The 18,244-nt window shown below is 42.6% G+C and overlaps 2 protein-coding genes across 3 annotated transcripts in view; one reads left to right on the top strand and one right to left on the bottom strand.

The window, feature by feature from the left end:
• abhd17b (abhydrolase domain containing 17B, depalmitoylase) overlaps positions 1-11,640 on the bottom strand; it is a 74,296-nt gene extending 62,656 nt beyond the window's left edge. The window contains exons 1-3 of one of the 2 annotated variants that reach the window (XM_084322431.1): positions 11,271-11,640; positions 10,999-11,051; positions 6,913-7,392 (exon numbers count right to left, since the gene is read on the bottom strand). In XM_084322431.1, coding sequence (XP_084178557.1) covers positions 6,913-7,379 — 467 coding nt within the window. In that variant the 5' untranslated portion in view covers positions 7,380-7,392; positions 10,999-11,051; positions 11,271-11,640. The remainder of the gene's footprint in view (positions 1-6,912; positions 7,393-10,998; positions 11,052-11,270) is intronic. The other variant, XM_084322430.1, reaches the window with a different exon arrangement.
• Positions 11,641-12,358: 718 nt separating this feature from the next.
• Positions 12,359-17,491, top strand: cUnh9orf85 (chromosome Un C9orf85 homolog). Its single transcript, XM_084323358.1, has 4 exons — positions 12,359-12,495; positions 13,498-13,604; positions 13,823-13,936; positions 15,572-17,491. The coding sequence occupies exons 1-4, from the start codon at positions 12,394-12,396 to the stop codon at positions 15,783-15,785; spliced, it is 537 nt and encodes a 178-aa protein (XP_084179484.1). The 5' UTR covers positions 12,359-12,393; the 3' UTR covers positions 15,786-17,491.
• Positions 17,492-18,244: the final 753 nt, after the last annotated feature.

The following is an 18,244-nucleotide window of genomic DNA, read 5'->3' as shown; positions in this document are numbered from 1 at the left end:
TCCCCTGAATCATAAAAGGTATAACACTTGATACTGACTCAAAGAATAAGCTCAGAATTGGCTAAAATATAATGGGTGAAACCAGAGCTTCCGACATCATGACTAATGGCCCTGTCAACACGTATATGGATATTTTTGGAAACAATAGTATTTTCTCTGCAATCAGGACCATGGAGAGCTGCCATCGGGTCAATGGGGGCATTGTTGTGTTGTTGTGTGGACACAGAGACATTCTAATCCTCAATCCAAGGATAATTTGATAAAGCTTAGATGGAGTGACATTTCAAAGTAGATTTGATGCTGGATGTTGTGTGTGTACCGTTAGTCTACGTGTTGTGACTACATAAGAAACAAGGCAGACAAGAAATAGGAAAGTGCAGGCAACACACAATGAGAACAGTAGCAACACACACACACGTGTCTCTCTCTCGTGACACACACACGTCTCCGTCTCTCTTTCATACACGCACGTTTCTCTCTCTCTTTCATGCAGTACACCCGTCTCTCTCCCATACACACCTGTCTCTCTCTCTTTCATACACACACCTGTCTCTCTTTCCCTTTAATATACACACACACCGGTCTCTCTTTCATACACCTCGCTGTCTTTCATACACACAGGTCTCTCTTTCATACACACCCACATGTTTCTCTCTTTCATATGTCTCTTTCTCCCTTTAATATACACACACTCCGGTGGTCTCTCTTTCATACACATGTCGCTCTTTTTCATACACGTCTCTCTTTCATACAAACACACCCACATGTTTCTCTTTCATATGTCTCTTTCTCCCTTTAATATACACACACACACCGGTGGTCTCTCTTTCATACACATGTCGCTCTTTTTCACACACACACCCGTCTCTCTCTTTTATACACACACACCTGTATCTCTCTTTCGCACACACGTCTCTCTTTAATATACACACACATTCCTGTCTGTCTCTCTCTTTCACACTCACTCATTCCTGTCTCTCTTTTATACACACACACACACACACACCCGTCTCTCTCTTTTATACACACACACCTGTATCTCTCTTTCGCACACACGTCTCTTTAATATACACACACATTCCTGTCTGTCTCTCTCTTTCGCACACACACTCATTCCTGTCTCTCTTTTATACACACACACACACACACACACCCGTCTCTCTCTTTTATACACACACACACACACACACACACACACACACACCTGTATCTCTCTTTCGCACACACGTCTCTCTTTAATATACACACACATTCCTGTCTGTCTCTCTCTTTCACACACACACACATTCCTGTCTCTCTTTCACACACACACACACAAAAGCCCAGCATGGTAATGTGTGTAGGAGGAGGGTATATCGGCATGAGGCTTCGCTGATGTAAATTGTGCTGGAGGTTCTACCACGGCACACACACACAAGCAGCTTTTCCTTTGCGACAGTGGCCCATTTCCTGCAATGTAGATTCTTCCTGATAATAAGCTTCCTGTTTAGCTGCCAGACTTCCTTAATAAAGGCCAGAGGGGTGCAGAGGGGGGTCTGCTGTCGCTGTGCTCTGTAGGGTGCTCACTTCATTTGGGCCCAAAATGGCTCTTGTAAAAAGGAACTAAATAATGGCCCGAGAGCCTAGTTGAAGGTCACGCGGATGTTTGCTGTTGTTTTGTTAAATACAAAACAACATTAGTTAAAGCAGAGACTAGTCTAATCATGTGGAGACAGATCCCTGTGGCAGTTGAATGTGGAAGTCTGTAACACCATAAATGGCGGCAACAAAGAAAATATTTGCAACAAAACAACACAAGAAACATTCAGAGAAAATAATGAAATGTGATGTGATTTTATGTAGAGTAAAATGATAGGCATCTTGAGGTGAAATGGGAGATTTAAATTGTTTTTAAATGAGTGAGTGACACACCCCTCTCTCTCTCTCTCTCTCTCCCTCTCTAGCACTTGTTTGTCTTCCAGCAGGAAGTGTACAATAACTAGACCTACTGGATGAACTTCCATTTCCTTGTCGTCTGCACAGAGCTCTGCATAGACAAAGAAGAACCAAAGATCACACAGACACAAACACACACTTTACCTCTCTTTGTCCTCTCTTAGTACAGGGGTGAGGATGTGTGTGTGTGTGTGTGTGTGCGTGTGCGTGTGTGTGTGTCATCCATCCATTCATTCACCAGGACCCCACCTGGGACCAAGAGAGGAGCTGCCAAGGAGGCGACCGGAGAAAATAGACGGAGAGAGAGAGAGAGAGAGAGAGAGAGAGAGAGAGAGAGAGAGAGGGAGGAGGTCAGGAAAGACAAAGGAGGAGAGATGAGGAGGAGGAGAAGACGATGAAAGAGAGGGCAGTGGACGACGTAAGGCACGGGATTGATCCAACTGATAGATGGAGGGATAGGGGCATGGTGGGCAGAAGGACACATAAACACCGCCTTACATGACACGCAAAAATGTTTGTGTGTGTTGAGTGTTTGTTTGTCTGCGTGTGTGTTTGTGTGTGTGTGTGTGTGTTTGTGTGCGTGTGTGTGTGTGCGTGTGTGTGTGTGACTGTGTGTGCGTGACTGTGTGTGTGTTTGTGTGCGTGTGTGTGTGTGTGTGTGACTGTGTGTGTGTGTGTGTGTGCGTGACTGTGTTTGTGTGCGTGTGTGCGTGACTGTGTGTGTGTTTGTGTGCGTGTGTGTGTGTGTGCGTGTGTGTCTGTGTGGAGTGGGCTGCAGGCTTGGTCCTGATGGAGCCAGAAGACGAGGCAGAGAGCCGACACAAGCCCACGTTGTTCTGCACACAACCAGCCGGCATCACAACCGGAACAAACACTCACACACTGCATCACATCCACCTACTACACCATCGCCTCGTCCAGCAGTGTGCCTCCTCGTCTAACACCCATCTCTGGACTCATCCAATCCTCCTTAACCCTTTCACTACCACACTACCAAAGGGTTAACCCTTTCACAAACACACAACCCTTTCACTACCAGACAGTGTGGTAGTGAAAGGTTAACCTTCTGTAGTGTGGTAGTGAAAGGGTTAACCCTCTTCTAGGGATATCCTAGACCAGGGGTGTCAAACTCATTTTCAGCATTATGGTTGCCCTCAAAGGGCCAAAGACCGTATAAATGTTAATGTAATGTAAAATAAATGTAGCTACACATTTACATATTGTTAAACATGGTGTTTCTGTATTTATTACTTATTCAAGTTATACATATTGCATATTCATTTGCATAAATGTAAAAATATATGTTAGCTTATGTTATTTTAACAAATAATTTTAGTTTATCAGAACTCCATATTACTCCACCAATCAATGATCAAACCATTCAAGTAAATAACAAAGAAGAATATCATCAAATACAAGCTATGACATTAAGTTTGTTCAAAACCTTTTTGTCACAGTCAAGAGGGGCAGAAGTTCAGAACTAACAACTGTGCAGAAGCCATACATCCAACTAATGGAAGATAGTTTAATTAACTTTCATTAACAGATTGCAGAATGGGTACAGTACAGTACAGCTCAATACACACAATTGTTAAGGCGATGCAGACCAGAGAAAGACTTTCGACTTGTTTACATCAGGGTCCCCCATTTTCAATTCGTAATGAAATTGCTATTATGTGTCTGCATGAACACACAACTGTAACTGTACTCAAAAATAACAAAATAAGGGTTGTCTCAGTTCACAACTATATTGGTCAAGTTTTGGGTGGGACTTGTTTGCGTCCCTACAGCTTCTTATTCAATTGAGCGAGATGCTCGGTTATGTCACACAGCCAGTTTGCATCTGACAGTTCAGACAATATTTCTTCAACCCTTTGTTACCTATTCCGCCTGGATCTTTTTTGTATTTTGGGCTGTAAAATTGTCAAAGAATGTCTGAGGAGTAAGTGCTTTTGGCTTTTTTCCTTTGTTACCTCAGATGTTCAACATACATGTATGTGTAAGAATGTGTAATAACTAAGGCTGTCAAAGTTAAATCTGTCAGATTGTGTTTCCTACATGCAGTCATACAGAAGGAACTCTTTGAATTTGGTGCTACTTACCAGAGATGTGCTGCTTTTCATATTTCAGGAAATAGGCAAACTAATTCAGCATCAGATCATTGCCAGGCAGGGCACGAAATTAACTTTTTGACTCACCGGCCAGTGGCGGGTAGATGGGAAGAATCTACCCGCCAAGCATATTTCTTACCTGCCAAATTTTTTTTGATTAAAAAAATATATACCGGTATATATATTTTATATAAATTTTTTTTTAATAAAATATATATTATATAATCATACTTGTAGTTGTATTATCTGCGAGACATCGCCACCACGCAATAAGTCAAAATGCTCGCTATCTGCAAACAGCTCCACTGTCTGTGTGTATACTTGAGTAGCCTCCAGCTCCAGCAAGGATTCTCCGGCGCTGCAGCTAGACCCTATATTCAGCTAGACCCTACATTCAGCATGCAAGGATTCTCCGGCGCTGCAGCTGGACCCTATTGGTATAATGTTACGGTTCTTTGGTCAAATCACATTCAACATGCCCTCAGCTAGAATACGCATTGAATCAATGTTATAAGACATTGATATCAGGAGCTATCTGTAGCTACTGCTAGCCCGCTAGATAACGTTAAGACAATTTAGTTTACTGGGACATATCGATCTAACGTGAGCTAGCTAACGTGAGCTAGCTAACGAGGGAACGGAGGTATTATGCACTCGAGTCGACTATTGCTGGAGCATTTGTTGATATCAGCAGCTATCAGTAGCTATCCAGCTAGATACCATTAGACAATGCCTCGTCATGTATTAAACTAAAAGTGAATAGTTGACTGGGTCATTGTTTAAACAGTAACGGTAGCTCATGGAGGTCCGCTCTAGACTAGAGCAGACTGCCTCTGTGTTGATACGAGCAGAAGCCCTTAGCCAATAGTATCCCGCTGCAGGGCTGGGCGGATATGACTCGTTGCCACGTTTTTTTTCAAAATAAGAGTATCATACGAACCGAATGTTGCTAACTGCCGGAGCCATCGATATTATGACTGGAGATGCGCTTGCGGCGGAAATGAGACCTGCACAGATTTTCAAAATAAGAGTATCGTTATGAACTTGATTGATTGATTACACGCCACACGGCGGGCAGACCTCTCAGTGGGAGGCGCCAAACGTAAAAACTGAGCGCCAATGGCGCTTGGCGGGCTCTAGTTTCGCCCCCTGTTGCCAGGATATCATCACTCCAGAGCTCCCTACCATCAACCAGGCAGGGTATCATCGCACGACAGCCCCCTACCATCTAGCTACATGGCAGGGTCTGCTCGTCAGCAATGGGGCCCGCGCCAAAGATTTAGCATTATTCATTCTGCTGTGCTACAGTCATGCTATATATTCCATACCACCATCATTTCATATTAAACTATCATCTTTATCATTTTGACTTGTGAAGTATGTTAGACGAACACACGTTTTTCCTTAAGACTCCTCCCTCCCTGGATCAGACCATCCCTCCATCTATACCTCACTGTGTCCTGGCAGGGTTTCACCCACGTTGTTTTCCTGACTAACGAAACATTGTATCGGAATCAGAATGAATTCCAAAAGTGCCTCTTCCTTGCAAATGGTTCCTGAATGGTTCACCTTGTTTGCTCCTCCTCTGCTTGCACTTAGAGAGCCCCCCCCCCCCTTGAGTTTGCCAGGCAGCATCCATTTACATTACATTTAGTCGTTTAGCTGATGCTTTTATCCAAAGCAACTTACATTATTGTGAAAAACAAGTCAGCAGGTGGGGTACACTAGGGATGGGTACCAAATCCGGTACTTTTAAGGGTATCGACCGAATCACGTCGGTACTACAGAGTAGTTTAAAAATAATAATAAATAAGTATAAAGTCCGATGACGTCAACGTTTAGTTTAATGCGAAACGAAACCTATGAAGTGTGCTGCATGTTCACACGCACAATACACGCTTACCTAGGATTTGACTTGATTCAACAACAAAGTAGTCGGGGCAATGGCAAGCCAAAAGCGGTCACAAGTGTGGTTACACTTAACAAAGCTAGATGCAATATTATATATTATATATATTAACAAATTGTTCTAAATAAATAATAACAATAAATAATTTGAAGTTTGGACTAATTTTTTACAACTGAGGTAGGTAGATTACATTTTTAGAGAATAAAGTACCGAAAAAAAGTACTGTTGGATACTGGTATCGATTCACATGTACTAGTATCGGTTCAAATGTGAACTGTACCCAACCCTAGGGTACACCCCTGTCAGCTAAGGGTCAGTGGCATTGTTCGTCAGATGGTGTCGAACTTGAGTGTTACACTCTGAGTGCATACTGTAGTAGTATAGACATATCAGCATGATAGGTAGTAGTATAGGGATAGTAGCATAGTAGTAAGGTACATAATAGTAAAAGGTCCAGGCAGCACCCCACCCACATCTCACACATTCTTCAATCACATTTTTTCCTTCACGTCTTTAATAAAAGCAGGACTAGACAAGCCTAGTTAAGCCAGACCTCCACAACACTCACGCTTGCGTGTTTCCCTAATGGGCAGTCAGTTAGTTAAGAACATTTGCTATCGTAGGCCAGCCCTCTGGTCCCAGCAATAATAACAGAACTATAAAGTGTGGTGTTTAGGTGCTCGGAAGGGCGTGCAGTTAGTTGAGCGGATGATGAACCCGTTGTTGCAGCTTAGCCAACTGTGTGACCGAGCAAACGCACGTGTGTGTGTGTGTGTAAGCACCGGCAAACATGCCAACCAAACAAACAAATGACATCACAGAGCACAGTGGTCATAGAGGATCCTTCCATCTCTGTATCTGTAATGACCAGGTCTCGAATGCCTCACATACACAGGTTTCTTTTGGAATTCCCCTCTATCTATCCATTCATCCATCCATCCATCCATCCGCCCTCACCTCGTCCTGAGTGCCTGCCAGGCGGCGTCCACGTCAGCGTACAGGTTCTTCTCCGAGGGCTTCCCGGTGCTCGCCCCGTAGCCCGAGTAGTCGTAGGAGAAGACGTTGCAGTTGATCCGCGAGCCCAGGCCGATGTAGAAGCTGCTCATCTGGCCGAGGTCCACCGCGTTGCCGTGGGAGAAGAGGAGCGTGTAGCGGGCGCTGGGCGCGCAGCGCACGAACATGCAGGCGATCCGGTTCCCCCGGGAGGTGCGCGTCATGAAGCACTCGATGGCGTCCTTCTCGCGCGCCGAGTACTGCCAGTCGGCGCGCTCAGAGAGGTGCAGGGTCCAGCGGGTGCCGCTCTCGTCGCACATGAGGCTGTAGGTGGGCTCCGGGGGCAGGAAGGCCAGCTTGGAGGCGATCTTGCTGGGACACGGCGGGCAGCAGAACAGGCAGCAGAGCTCGCTGAGTGACAGGTGGTTCATCCTCGATAAAACACTGTGGACACGGAGAGATGAGAGAGAGAGTGGGGACGACGGTGATGAAAGGCTGCTGGATGTACTGTAGCCTAACTGCCTTTTGAGATTAGAGAACGAGAGAGAGCATGCCAGTGAGAGAGGCAGAGAGAGAGAGACGGGAAGAATGCTGAAGGACGAGGTGTGAGTGAGAAGAGAAGAGAACTGAAGAGAGAGAGACATCAGAGCGGCAGGAGAATCAATGTGACCGGTCGGGCATAAGCGCAGGATGAGTTATTGATGGCTGTTTGATATTTAGCTCTGGCTTTGTCATCTCTCTTCTCTTTCCAAACAAAACCAAAAACAAACATATTTCAGTTAATCCCTCCTATATTTTACATGGTTGTATCCCTTATTTGAGAGCTTGTGGTGATATACCTAGGCCTGGCTACCACTACGTATCTGTTGTTAGGCATGTCTGAAAACCGTACACCGTCTGTTTTGTACTTGTACAAAATTCTTTACAAATCCGTGTCGATAACGGGCTCTTCACAGCCTCTCTCTGACCAGACAGACAGCTTTATTAAGTGAATATTAGCGTGCACCAGGGCTCTTCAATACCTCTCTGACCAGACAGACAGCTTTATTAAGTGAATATTAGCGTGCACCAGGGCTCTTCAATACCTCTCTGACCAGACAGACAGCTTTATTAAGTGAATATTTAGCATGCACCAGGGCTCTTCAAAGACTTCAATGCCTCTCTGACCAGACAGACAGCTTTATTAAGGCCATGTCCAGACAAAAGCGATTTCGGTTGTATCCGTCAAAGTATTTTATTGTATGCACCTTTCGTCCACACGGAACTGCGTTCTGGGAGCCTGAATACGCTATTTTCTGAGAACGGTTCCCAGAGAGGACAAATCTGAAGACGCAATAAATCAATCAATCAACGCCACCCTTCCGTTCCCGTCTTTACAAGCCTATACGCATCTTTCCTGAACCGATGACGCGATAGCCCACATCTTCCTTAATCCGCATGCGCAAACCCAGCCAACAAAAAAGAAACGTGATACTAGGGCTAGTAGCGTTATGTCGGGAAAATTGATATCTATAGACTGGTGTATTTTTCTTCCATGAAAAATGGAGCCTCTAATAACTATTATTGTAAAAGACGCTGTAAAAGATAAGCTAAAAACACAGACAACGTTACTTACAGTATATGTTATTCTGAGATGATAATTCATCTGTATCTGGATAACAAATGCACGGATTTTGTCGAGGCAGGTAGCGTTATGTCGGGAAAACTGATATCTATTACTGGTGTATTTTTCTTCCACGAAAAATAGAGCCTCTAATAACCATTATTGCTCGAGACGTAAAAGACGCTGTAAAAGATAAGCTAAAAACACAGACAACGCCACTTATACGTTATTCTGAGATGATAATTCATCTGTATCTGGATAACCAATGCACACATTTTGTCGAGGCAGGTAGCGTTATGTCGAGACGTAAAAGACACTGTAAAAGATAAGCTAAAAACGCAGACAACGCCACTTATTTCAAATACGTTCTTTGAGATGAAAATTCATACAGCAACTATTTCTATTTCCATCCCTGCTACTAGCTAACGTTAAAACGAACCTAAAGTTAGCTGTTCACCAACAATTTCAACATTTGTATTAGCGTTAACTCAAAAACACAGAACCGGACGACACAAGTCGCTAGCGATAGCAGCAATAATACTTCGGGGGGGGTTCCAAATAAAAGAGCGACGTCTAAAACACCGGAAAGACGTTTATTTTGTACATTTTGTGGCAGCGTTACAGCCTTTCAGTGTTTTCGCTTGGACGCACATATCTCGAAACTATTTCATGTTTATGGAAAACCTTTTTGAAATGAAAATGAAATGAAAACGAAAAAGATGGGATCCGTCTTCGTCTGGACAAGGCCTAAGTGAATATTAGCGTGCAGTGTGCACCAAGGCTCTTCACAGCCTCTCGGACCACCCAGACAGACAGCTTCATTAAGTGGGAACGTACAAGCCTCCCCAGCCTCTGGCTTCAGCCAGCCTGCTCAGAAAAGAGACGTTTTCATTTCATATTGATTCCTCTCCTCTGCATGTCGTCATGGCCTCTCTCTTGAGCCAAGATCATTATAGAGCTACAGCCCTGATGACTATTTGTTCTCCGTCTGCCTCAAGGCTTCTTAGCCGCTCTCAAGACAGCCTCGACCAGCTCTCCTTGTCCAACCACCCCCCCCCAGGCTAGCTATTCGATCTCTCTGATGTTTAGGGCGGTTTCACAGAGTACCTTATAGCGTGAAGGTCGCAGCTGTGGTGATAAACGAGCAGGTTGGTCAACATTACAAAATATCACTCTCAAGTCTTCCTGGATGCCTTGCAGGTCAATGATGTCATTTACCAATTTTCCTTTTGAGATGGCCTTGTAATGTGTATTCTGTGAAGCAACCTCTAAAAATGTAAACAAGTGCAATCTCGCAAACCAGACTGCCCATTCCACCATCCACCACAGGCACTACAGTACGATGTAAAGTTAATTCAGAGATTTGTTTCTAAACACATTATACATGTGAGAAAATAATTGCTGAAAACATGTGAAAAAACTGAACTATAGTATGTACTGAATTGTAGAGTGAAACTGTTTTGTTCAGGATTTTGGGGTCGGCCTGAAATAAAGGCTCAATGATGCACGCCTCCTTAGCATAACTCTCAGCTCAATACACACAATTGTTAAGGGGATGCAGACCAGATAAAGACGTTTGTCTTGTTTACATCAGGGTCCCCCATTTTCAATTCATAGTGACATTCATATTCACATTCATAGTGACATTTATGACATACACAACATACATGACATAGCGTTAGGGGAGGGGCTATGCTCATTAACTCTCGTTTGTATATAGAGTTAGGGGAGGAGTTATGCAAAGGAGGCGTGCATCATCGAGCCTTGATTTCAGGCCGGCCCCCAAAAATCCTGAAGAAAACAGTTTAACTCTACAATTCAGTACATAATTGATTGATTAATTGAACATTTTATTAACAGATTGCAGAATGGGTACAATACAGTACAGCTCAATACACACAATTGTTAAGGGAATGCAGACCAGAGAAAGACTTTAGTCTTGTTTACATCAGGGTCCCCCATTTTTAAATCCAGTCTTTTCACATGTTTTAGGGTCCCCCATTTTTAAATCCAGTCTTTTCACATGTTTTCAGCAATTATTTTCTCACATGTATAATGTGTTTAGAAACAAATCTCTGAATTAACTTTACATCGTACTGTAGTGCCTGTGGTGGATGGTGGAATGGGCAGTCTGGTTTGCGAGAATGCACTTGTTTACAGTTTGAGTCTCAATCTCCCAAAAAAAATTACTGATTGATTGATTGAATTGATTGAAAATTGTATTAACAGATTGCAGAATGGGTACAATACAGTACAGCTCAATACACACAATTGTTAAGGGGATGCAGACCAGAGAAAGACTTTCGTCTTGTTTACATCAGGGTCCCCCATTTTTTATTGATGTTATGACAGGTGTGATTTGAGAGCTAACGTTAGTGTGCAATATTAGAGTTGCCCACAAACAGACAATTTCTCGATGGAAAAACGCATGCATCTCACACGGTTACCTGGACGGTCGCTGGACGCTGACTTTCTCTCTAGCTTGAGGTGGTGATGTTGTCTGACGTTACCGTATTGATTGAATGATTGAAAACGTTATTAACAGATTGCAGAATGGGTACAGTACAGTACAGCTCAATACACACAATTGTTAAGGGGATGCAGACCAGAGAAAGACTTTCGTCTTGTTTACATCAGGGTCCCCCATTTTCAATTCATCGCAACATATATCTGACATGCAGATAGACAGTACTGCTACATCTATACATTTATGACATACCAGATTTGCTAAATTGGCCGTAGATGTTTCTCTCCTGCTCTTCTGGGCACCGGGAGCTAGATTATCCTCTGTTCGTGTCGTGTGCTGAACAACTCATGTTAGCAGTGTGTATCTTTCCTTCTCGCTGCTGGCTAATTGTAACGTTAGGTCCTCCAGTCCAGATGAGCCCAACAACGCGACCGTTTCTTTTTCTTTCGATCACTCGATCTTCTCAACATGTGGTCCACAACGATAACGACGACCGCGGCTGTGTCAAAGCACTGAAATCGATACGGCACGGTGGTGTCATGGGTCCAAAAAAACTCAATTCTAGTCTGATGTCAGTGCCTTTCTTCTTGCCAGGCGGTCCAAGGGCTTCTTTCTGCTGCGCTGCTTGTCGCTCCGCTCCGCTGCTTGTTGTCTCCGGCTCCTCGGGACGTGATTGACAGTGATTTCAACCAATAGTCGGTTGGTTACACAAACCTGTCCGCCAATACGATGGAAGTACCTGTACACGTGGGCGGGCTTTGTCGAAACCGCAGAGAGATGACATAATTCCGTGATTGGCTTGTTTTAGAAAACCTATCGGACTTTACGGAAAGACCCGTCGAGATTGTTTAATGAATGAATGAAAACTGTATTTAACAGATTGCAGACTGGTCTCAATACACACAATTGTTAAGGGGATGTAGACCAGAGATTCAGAGAAAGACATTTGTCTTGTTTACATCAGGGTCCCCCATTTTCAATTCATAGTGACATTTATGACATACACATACAGTATATAGTACTGTTACATTTGTGACATACGATATGCAAATATACAGTAGTTACCCATAGATCCTAACAGATAATATATACGATGGGGAGGAGACTGTACATTAGGAGGGGGTGGGTGGGAGAGAAATATACAATGTTTTGACTGACGTAATTAATATAAATGTACGTTCTTAATTGTGAAATAGATTATGGACGAGCGTGTAAAAACTGCATATCTTGTGGACAAGTCCTTTGTTTATTTTTGTACGCTGGGTAAGAAAAATGGGCGGGTTCAAGTTTAACCTTCGTGACGTCGAACTTAAAACAAACTCTTCCGGGTTAATGTTTGGTGCGACATGTGTTGCTAGCTATCTAGTTATTAAACATGAGTTCTCAAAAAGGCAATTCTTCTCGTTCGCGAGCCCAGAAACATAAAAACTCCACGGCCTTCAAAAACGACAAATATGGAGCGACTGTGCAAGTGCAGGTAACGTTATATTGCCGCCATAGTATGTTATGTAGCTATATTAGCTAAGATAAAGTATTCGCTAACGTTAGCACTCTTGAGGTCTGGCATGGCTAACGGCACTGTAGCTTTTTAGAAAATAGTTGTATCACTTAAATAAAACCACTGTCCTTAATCAAAACGCAGGCCAAACGAAAGGTTAACGTTAATCGTACCACTGAACACTATAAGGTAATGTCAGACATTGGAAGAATCTATATATTCTCAAATGTATTGACTGGGCTACAAAGACTGAGGGTACATAAATAAGAACTGCATTATACATATAGAAACGCTTTGTTTACATGTGTAATGTTTGTAACATGTCACTAAAACGGAATTTGTTTTGCTTATTTTCTATAGCCACACTTCAAAACATATAGCCTAATATGCCTTAAGGTTAGATGGGACAAATAATTCCCAGTATATGGACCTAGTCTGGCTGTGGTGGTCATATCTTCTATAGTTTCAAATTACATTTCAAACCTTTATTTAAACTCGCAAAGGCAACTGATGTTTCCCTCATTTACAGTCACGACTCACGTCGAGTGTACATGCAGAGTTAAGCAAAAAAAACTAAAAAAGGCATATAAAATCACACAGAATATTAAATCATAACATCAATAAGACGAGTAAGGATAACAAATCAAACATATATCCAACTGCATTGACAATGGTTGGAGATCAAGGTTTTAAACTGCAACAGAGGGGAGAATATCAAGCTTGGAGTTCATTCCATGAGCTAGGGGCATCACAGCAAAATGCAGATTTACCCTGTTCCAAGTAAACTCAAGGGACCTTAAAACCAACCAGTCACACTAGAACGCGTTCCATAGGTTCCAAAATGTCTCTCCCATCAGCCCAAGGGCCAACCAACCGTATCATAAAGGACATAGCGATGAGTGTCATATCTATCATTAGTGATGAATCTGAGGTGTTGAAATTCAAATAAATCAAGTTTTTTATTGTGTCTTTTAATTGCAGAAAGCAAACTCGAAGGTCCATGCTGGTCTCTGCCAACGTTGTAAAGAGGTTGTGGAATGGAAAGTCAAGTACAGCAAATACAAATCACTAACACAGGCCCGTACATGGTGAGATACATTATACACACACAGCCTTTCTCATTCCCCTTTTAAATGCTTCAAAATAAAAGATGTACCAATTAAACCATCTTCTTTAACGCATGTAAGATCCATCATCAGGAAAGATGGATTTGGCTTTGGTGTATTGCAATAGTGGGAGCAAGGTGATTTGTAGGCGGAAGATGTCTGTGGATAACCTGGGTTGTTGGGCACTGTGTTCGTTTCAGTGTCAAATGTTCCCAGAAGACGGTGAAGGATTCATATCACGTCATCTGTAAGCCCTGCTCCCTCCAGCTGGAGGTCTGTGCCAAGTGTGGCAAGAAAGAGGACATTGTCATTCCGTGAGTGCTTCCTGCTTTGTGTGTGTATCATTCAAAGAGAGAGAGAGGGGAGAGATTTCTCTTTTGTCATACTTTCTCACTCTTTAGAGACACTGCGAGCTAAGCTTGACAGGCGTTGCTAGGGAACCACGGATTTTGATTCACAGGTTTTTAAAGGCGATTTAATGGCTGTGTTTGTCTGTATGTTTAAAGCCTTTATGTTTGAGTTTTTGATGTTGTATATATATAGAGAGTTTTTTCATATGTTTTCCTTTTTGCTACATAAATGAAGCATGTAATGACTGCATCATATTGCTGGTCCTCACTTGACTAGGAAATACTTTAAAAACAGGATATTCATATAATTATGTTATAATGTCTTCTCTCATTCAATAATGGGTGAATCGCCCCCCAAAAATAAGCCAAATATGATTTTTGCCTTTCCCCTATTTTGCAAAGCAAGGAACCTTCATCAAGCCCTGCTAATATGCAATTAGAAGTATGCTATCTGGTGGACAAAAGAGGCATTACAACTGATTGTTTGAATCAGGGTTTCCGTTAGAAAATATTGTTGCCGGTCTCCGTGTCCTGGAAGATTTCAATCTCCTGGACAAATGTGAGAAATTCCGGTCAGTTTATTGAGCTTAAAAACAATTGATAGGCAGGCTATATAAAGAATGACGTCCTCAAGGCATGTAGATTTATAATATTTTAACTTAAAACTAGGCTACTTTTTCGTATACAGTCATTATATTCCAAATAAAATAAGTCCCTCGAGACTCCGTGCTGCTGACTGAAATCAAATAGGTGTCTGGGCAGTCGGCCCGACATTAAACAGCAGTCTGTTATAATCACATTTTTATGAGCTAACGAATTCTGTTATATTGGACATTTGTATTAATTATATCAAGCGAAGAACTGAGAAATTTGGCAGAGAGAGACGGCAACATTATCGTGGGGTTCACTGAAACGTTCAACGAAGCGATAAACTAATCCCAATAGTATGCAACTGCAGAGCCAGCGGCGCTTTCAGGTCCGGTCTGGGGACCGCTCAGCAGCGCCACCCACCCAGTGGCTGAATTGGGAGTATTGCACTGTGCAGGCACAACTGTGAGCTCTGCGGCTCTACCGCTAATCCAGCATCAGCTCCCGCCCCGCTATTCTCATCATCAAACCACAGGTCGCACTGCAAACTTGCTGTGCGCGTGATATGATATAGGAACACACATCTTTGTCATTATTAGACCTGCTTGGTGAAGCAACAATGAAACAAATGTAACTATTTAATTCAAATTGTGCTTAGAGGGAATTATTTTCACAGGACATTATGACCGGAGATATTTAAATATGTCGGACTTCAACAGATTTCCCCAGTAAAAAAACGGTAATTACCGGACAACGGAAACCCTGGTTTGAATGTGGGTGGCGTTCTGGATGGCTGCGTTTGAACAATCACAGGCCTATTTAGCCTTGTAGTTCCTCAATTTCTCTGGCAGCAGTCTTTATGGCAGGTTAAGCGAAGGAAAAACAATTTATTTGACTATCTTAACTTAAGTCGTTGGCGTTTCTCATTAAAAAGCCAAGATATTACCAGTCATGGTGAGTTCACTTTAAACCTTTCCTTATTTTAGTTTTTATTGTGTTTTCACCCCATAGGATAAATGCACAAACTGTGGACGAGGAAGAGCAGGAGGAAGATAACAGTCGGAGCAGGCTGAGACTGAGGAAGAAGGATAATTTGGACAAAGACTCTGACTTGGGGAGTGATGTTGATGAAGACGATAAGGACTTTGGCAGTGACGAAGGATCTAAGAAGACGCAGAGCAAGGCTGCAGCAATAGACATGTCTCGAGTGAGATTCGAAGATTGAAGAGTGTGCAGGGGTTTGATTTGTTGGCCTAGGCAAAACATGGACCTTATGAATCAAAAGTATTCAGCACATACATTATTTACTGCAGTTGCTATCCGGGGCATGAATCACATGCAGGCTCTGAATGCATTTAATAACTTTTTTTGTTTATCCTGCGTAATTATGAATGGACTCTATTTTAAGACTGAAATATGGTAATCTGTCTTGATTGGAGAATATTGCATTTTCACACTTCACAGCAGTACTGTTAACAGCCATGGAGCTATGAGAATTGGGGATGCGCCATTCTTCAGAAAAATGTAGAATCCGATACTGATATCCACATTTCTTTCCCACCCCTCAGCTAATGGCGATACTGACACAATTGTTGTGAGATTAAAGGAGAAATGTACTGAAATCTGTTCTTCAGGCAAACAACATTGTTTACTTGTGTTAAGCAACACTCAAGATCACAAAATATAGGTTCAAAATATAATCTAAAGACTGATATATGGTAAATTTGTCTTGATTTATGACTACTGTTTAAATGGACACTTCACAGCTACCAAATTCATACAAGAATTACTGCCAATATATCAATACATCCCTAATGAAATTGTAACGGATGTACACCACACCTCTATCAACTACCTGAAGGTGTCTGAAATAAAAGTAAAAGTTGACCCAAAATGTAAAAGAAAAAGAATATTCTTCTTACCCAGAGTGTTCTATCCATCCAGATAATTTTGGTGTTATCTGCCGTTACTCCATACATTCGGTTTGTAGCGCTCAAAGTGAAAAAGAATAATAATTGCCACAGATTGAATATGTATAGAAATTCAATCATCTTGGCGGTTAGGTGGTCGAGCGGAGATTGCGTTCGTCACCAGCCCCGGAGCTGTGAGCTTGATTCGCCTGTTCGAATCCAGCTCACAGCTCCGGGGTTGTCACCAGCTTGGCTGGCCGTCTGCACTGATACAATTGGCTGTATCAGAGGGTGGGAGAAGCTGGCGGGGTGGGTCCGGGTCGTTGTAGACAGCGACTCCTACAGTTCGGTCGGGGCGCCTGCTAAGCGCGGATTGGACGTGAGGGGGATAGTGTGGTCCTCCCACACGCTACGCCCTCTCAATGAGAATCCGCGCTGCCAGGTGAAAAGAAGCGGTGATTGGCTGGACGTGTGTCGGAGGAAGCACGTGGTAGCCTCCACTCTCCCAGATGATATGACTGTGGGGGGTAAGTGCGCAGCGACCAGGAAGGGACTGGGAATTGGCATACGACTAACATTGGGATGGGAGAAAATCGGAGGAAAATGGAGCGGGAAAAAGACCAATAAAAAAAAAAAAATCAATCTTTTGTATTATGTCTATTATTAAAAAAAAAAGCAGCCATTTCATTTAAATTACATAATAAAAATGGCAAATACGCTTATAAGTCAACTGTTGTTTCTCTGATAAATAAAGGTTGTACTTTACGGTATTATAAAATAAAAAAAATATTTTTGAAATATGTGGTGGATATATAAAGTAAAAGCTTGTTTAAATGGTCATCTGCACTATTGATTCTACAGTATGGTAGAATCCACAAGATCAAAATTCTTGTATGTTTTGGCGACATCTATTGGTGATAAGCGATCATTGCTGTTGCATTTTTGCAATGTATTGACTGTCCATCTTGATGCTAACTACTGAGTCTTCTATTCATTCCAAATAAACTGCAGTTGCTGATGACATGAAGCCTCTCACTTCCTGTGTGTTTCAAGTTTCAAGTTTCTTTAATAGTTGTCATACAGAAGTACAGAATACTTTTATACAAAATGCTTCTTACTGTTGCGCTCCAGAGACTGTGCAAGACAAGATAAGTATGAAATAAAATAACATAGTAAAATTAGAAGTAAAAAAAATTAGGTCACAGTGTTCAGTTTAGACATATGTACAATGTGTGCTGATGACATGAAGCCTATCACTTCCTGTGTGCTGATGACATGAAGCCTATCACTTCCTGTGTGCTGATGACATGAAGCCTATCACTTCCTGTGTGCTGATGACATGAAGCCTATCACTTCCTGTGTGCTGATGACATGAAGCCTATCACTTCCTGTGTGCTGATGACATGAAGCCTATCACTTCCTGTGTGCTGGATGATCACTTCCTGTGTGCTGGATGATTTCCCGGGAATGTCCTACTAGACCCCAGTGTTTACAACTAAGAACAGCAAATGTAAAAGCATTCATGAACTGGGTAAAGGTAGAATCACTTGTATTATATCAATTGGTGATAGAGGGTGGCAAAATAGAAATTTATTTACATGAAAATGTTTGGGATTGTTACTTTAAGAAGCACCATGTCGGCGGCTGATTGGCGCAGTGGGCAAGGCGCTCGCCTCTAACGCAGGGTTTGAGCCCAGCTCTCGCCGTTGCTACCGGCTGGCCGGTCGTTCATACTAACGGCAAGTGTTAGGGTGGGAAAGCCGGTGGGTGGGGA

The sequence above is a fragment of the Notolepis coatsorum genome (assembly GCF_963971535.1).
Source record: "Notolepis coatsorum genome assembly, chromosome: 10".
Taxonomy (NCBI): domain Eukaryota; kingdom Metazoa; phylum Chordata; class Actinopteri; order Aulopiformes; family Paralepididae; genus Notolepis; species Notolepis coatsorum.
This window is presented reverse-complemented; position numbering and strand designations above follow the sequence as displayed.

What these genes read in the sequence shown, in the direction of transcription:
- cUnh9orf85 (XM_084323358.1), top strand. Translation starts at nt 12,394, where the DNA reads ATGAGTTCTCAAAAAGGCAATTCTTCTCGTTCGCGAGCCCAGAAACAT. An exon ending in CTAACACAGGCCCGTACATG is followed by an intron (nt 13,605 to 13,822) that starts GTGAGATACATT and finishes TGTTCGTTTCAG; the next exon opens with TGTCAAATGTTCCCAGAAGA. An exon ending in AAAGAGGACATTGTCATTCC is followed by an intron (nt 13,937 to 15,571) that starts GTGAGTGCTTCC and finishes TTCACCCCATAG; the next exon opens with GATAAATGCACAAACTGTGG.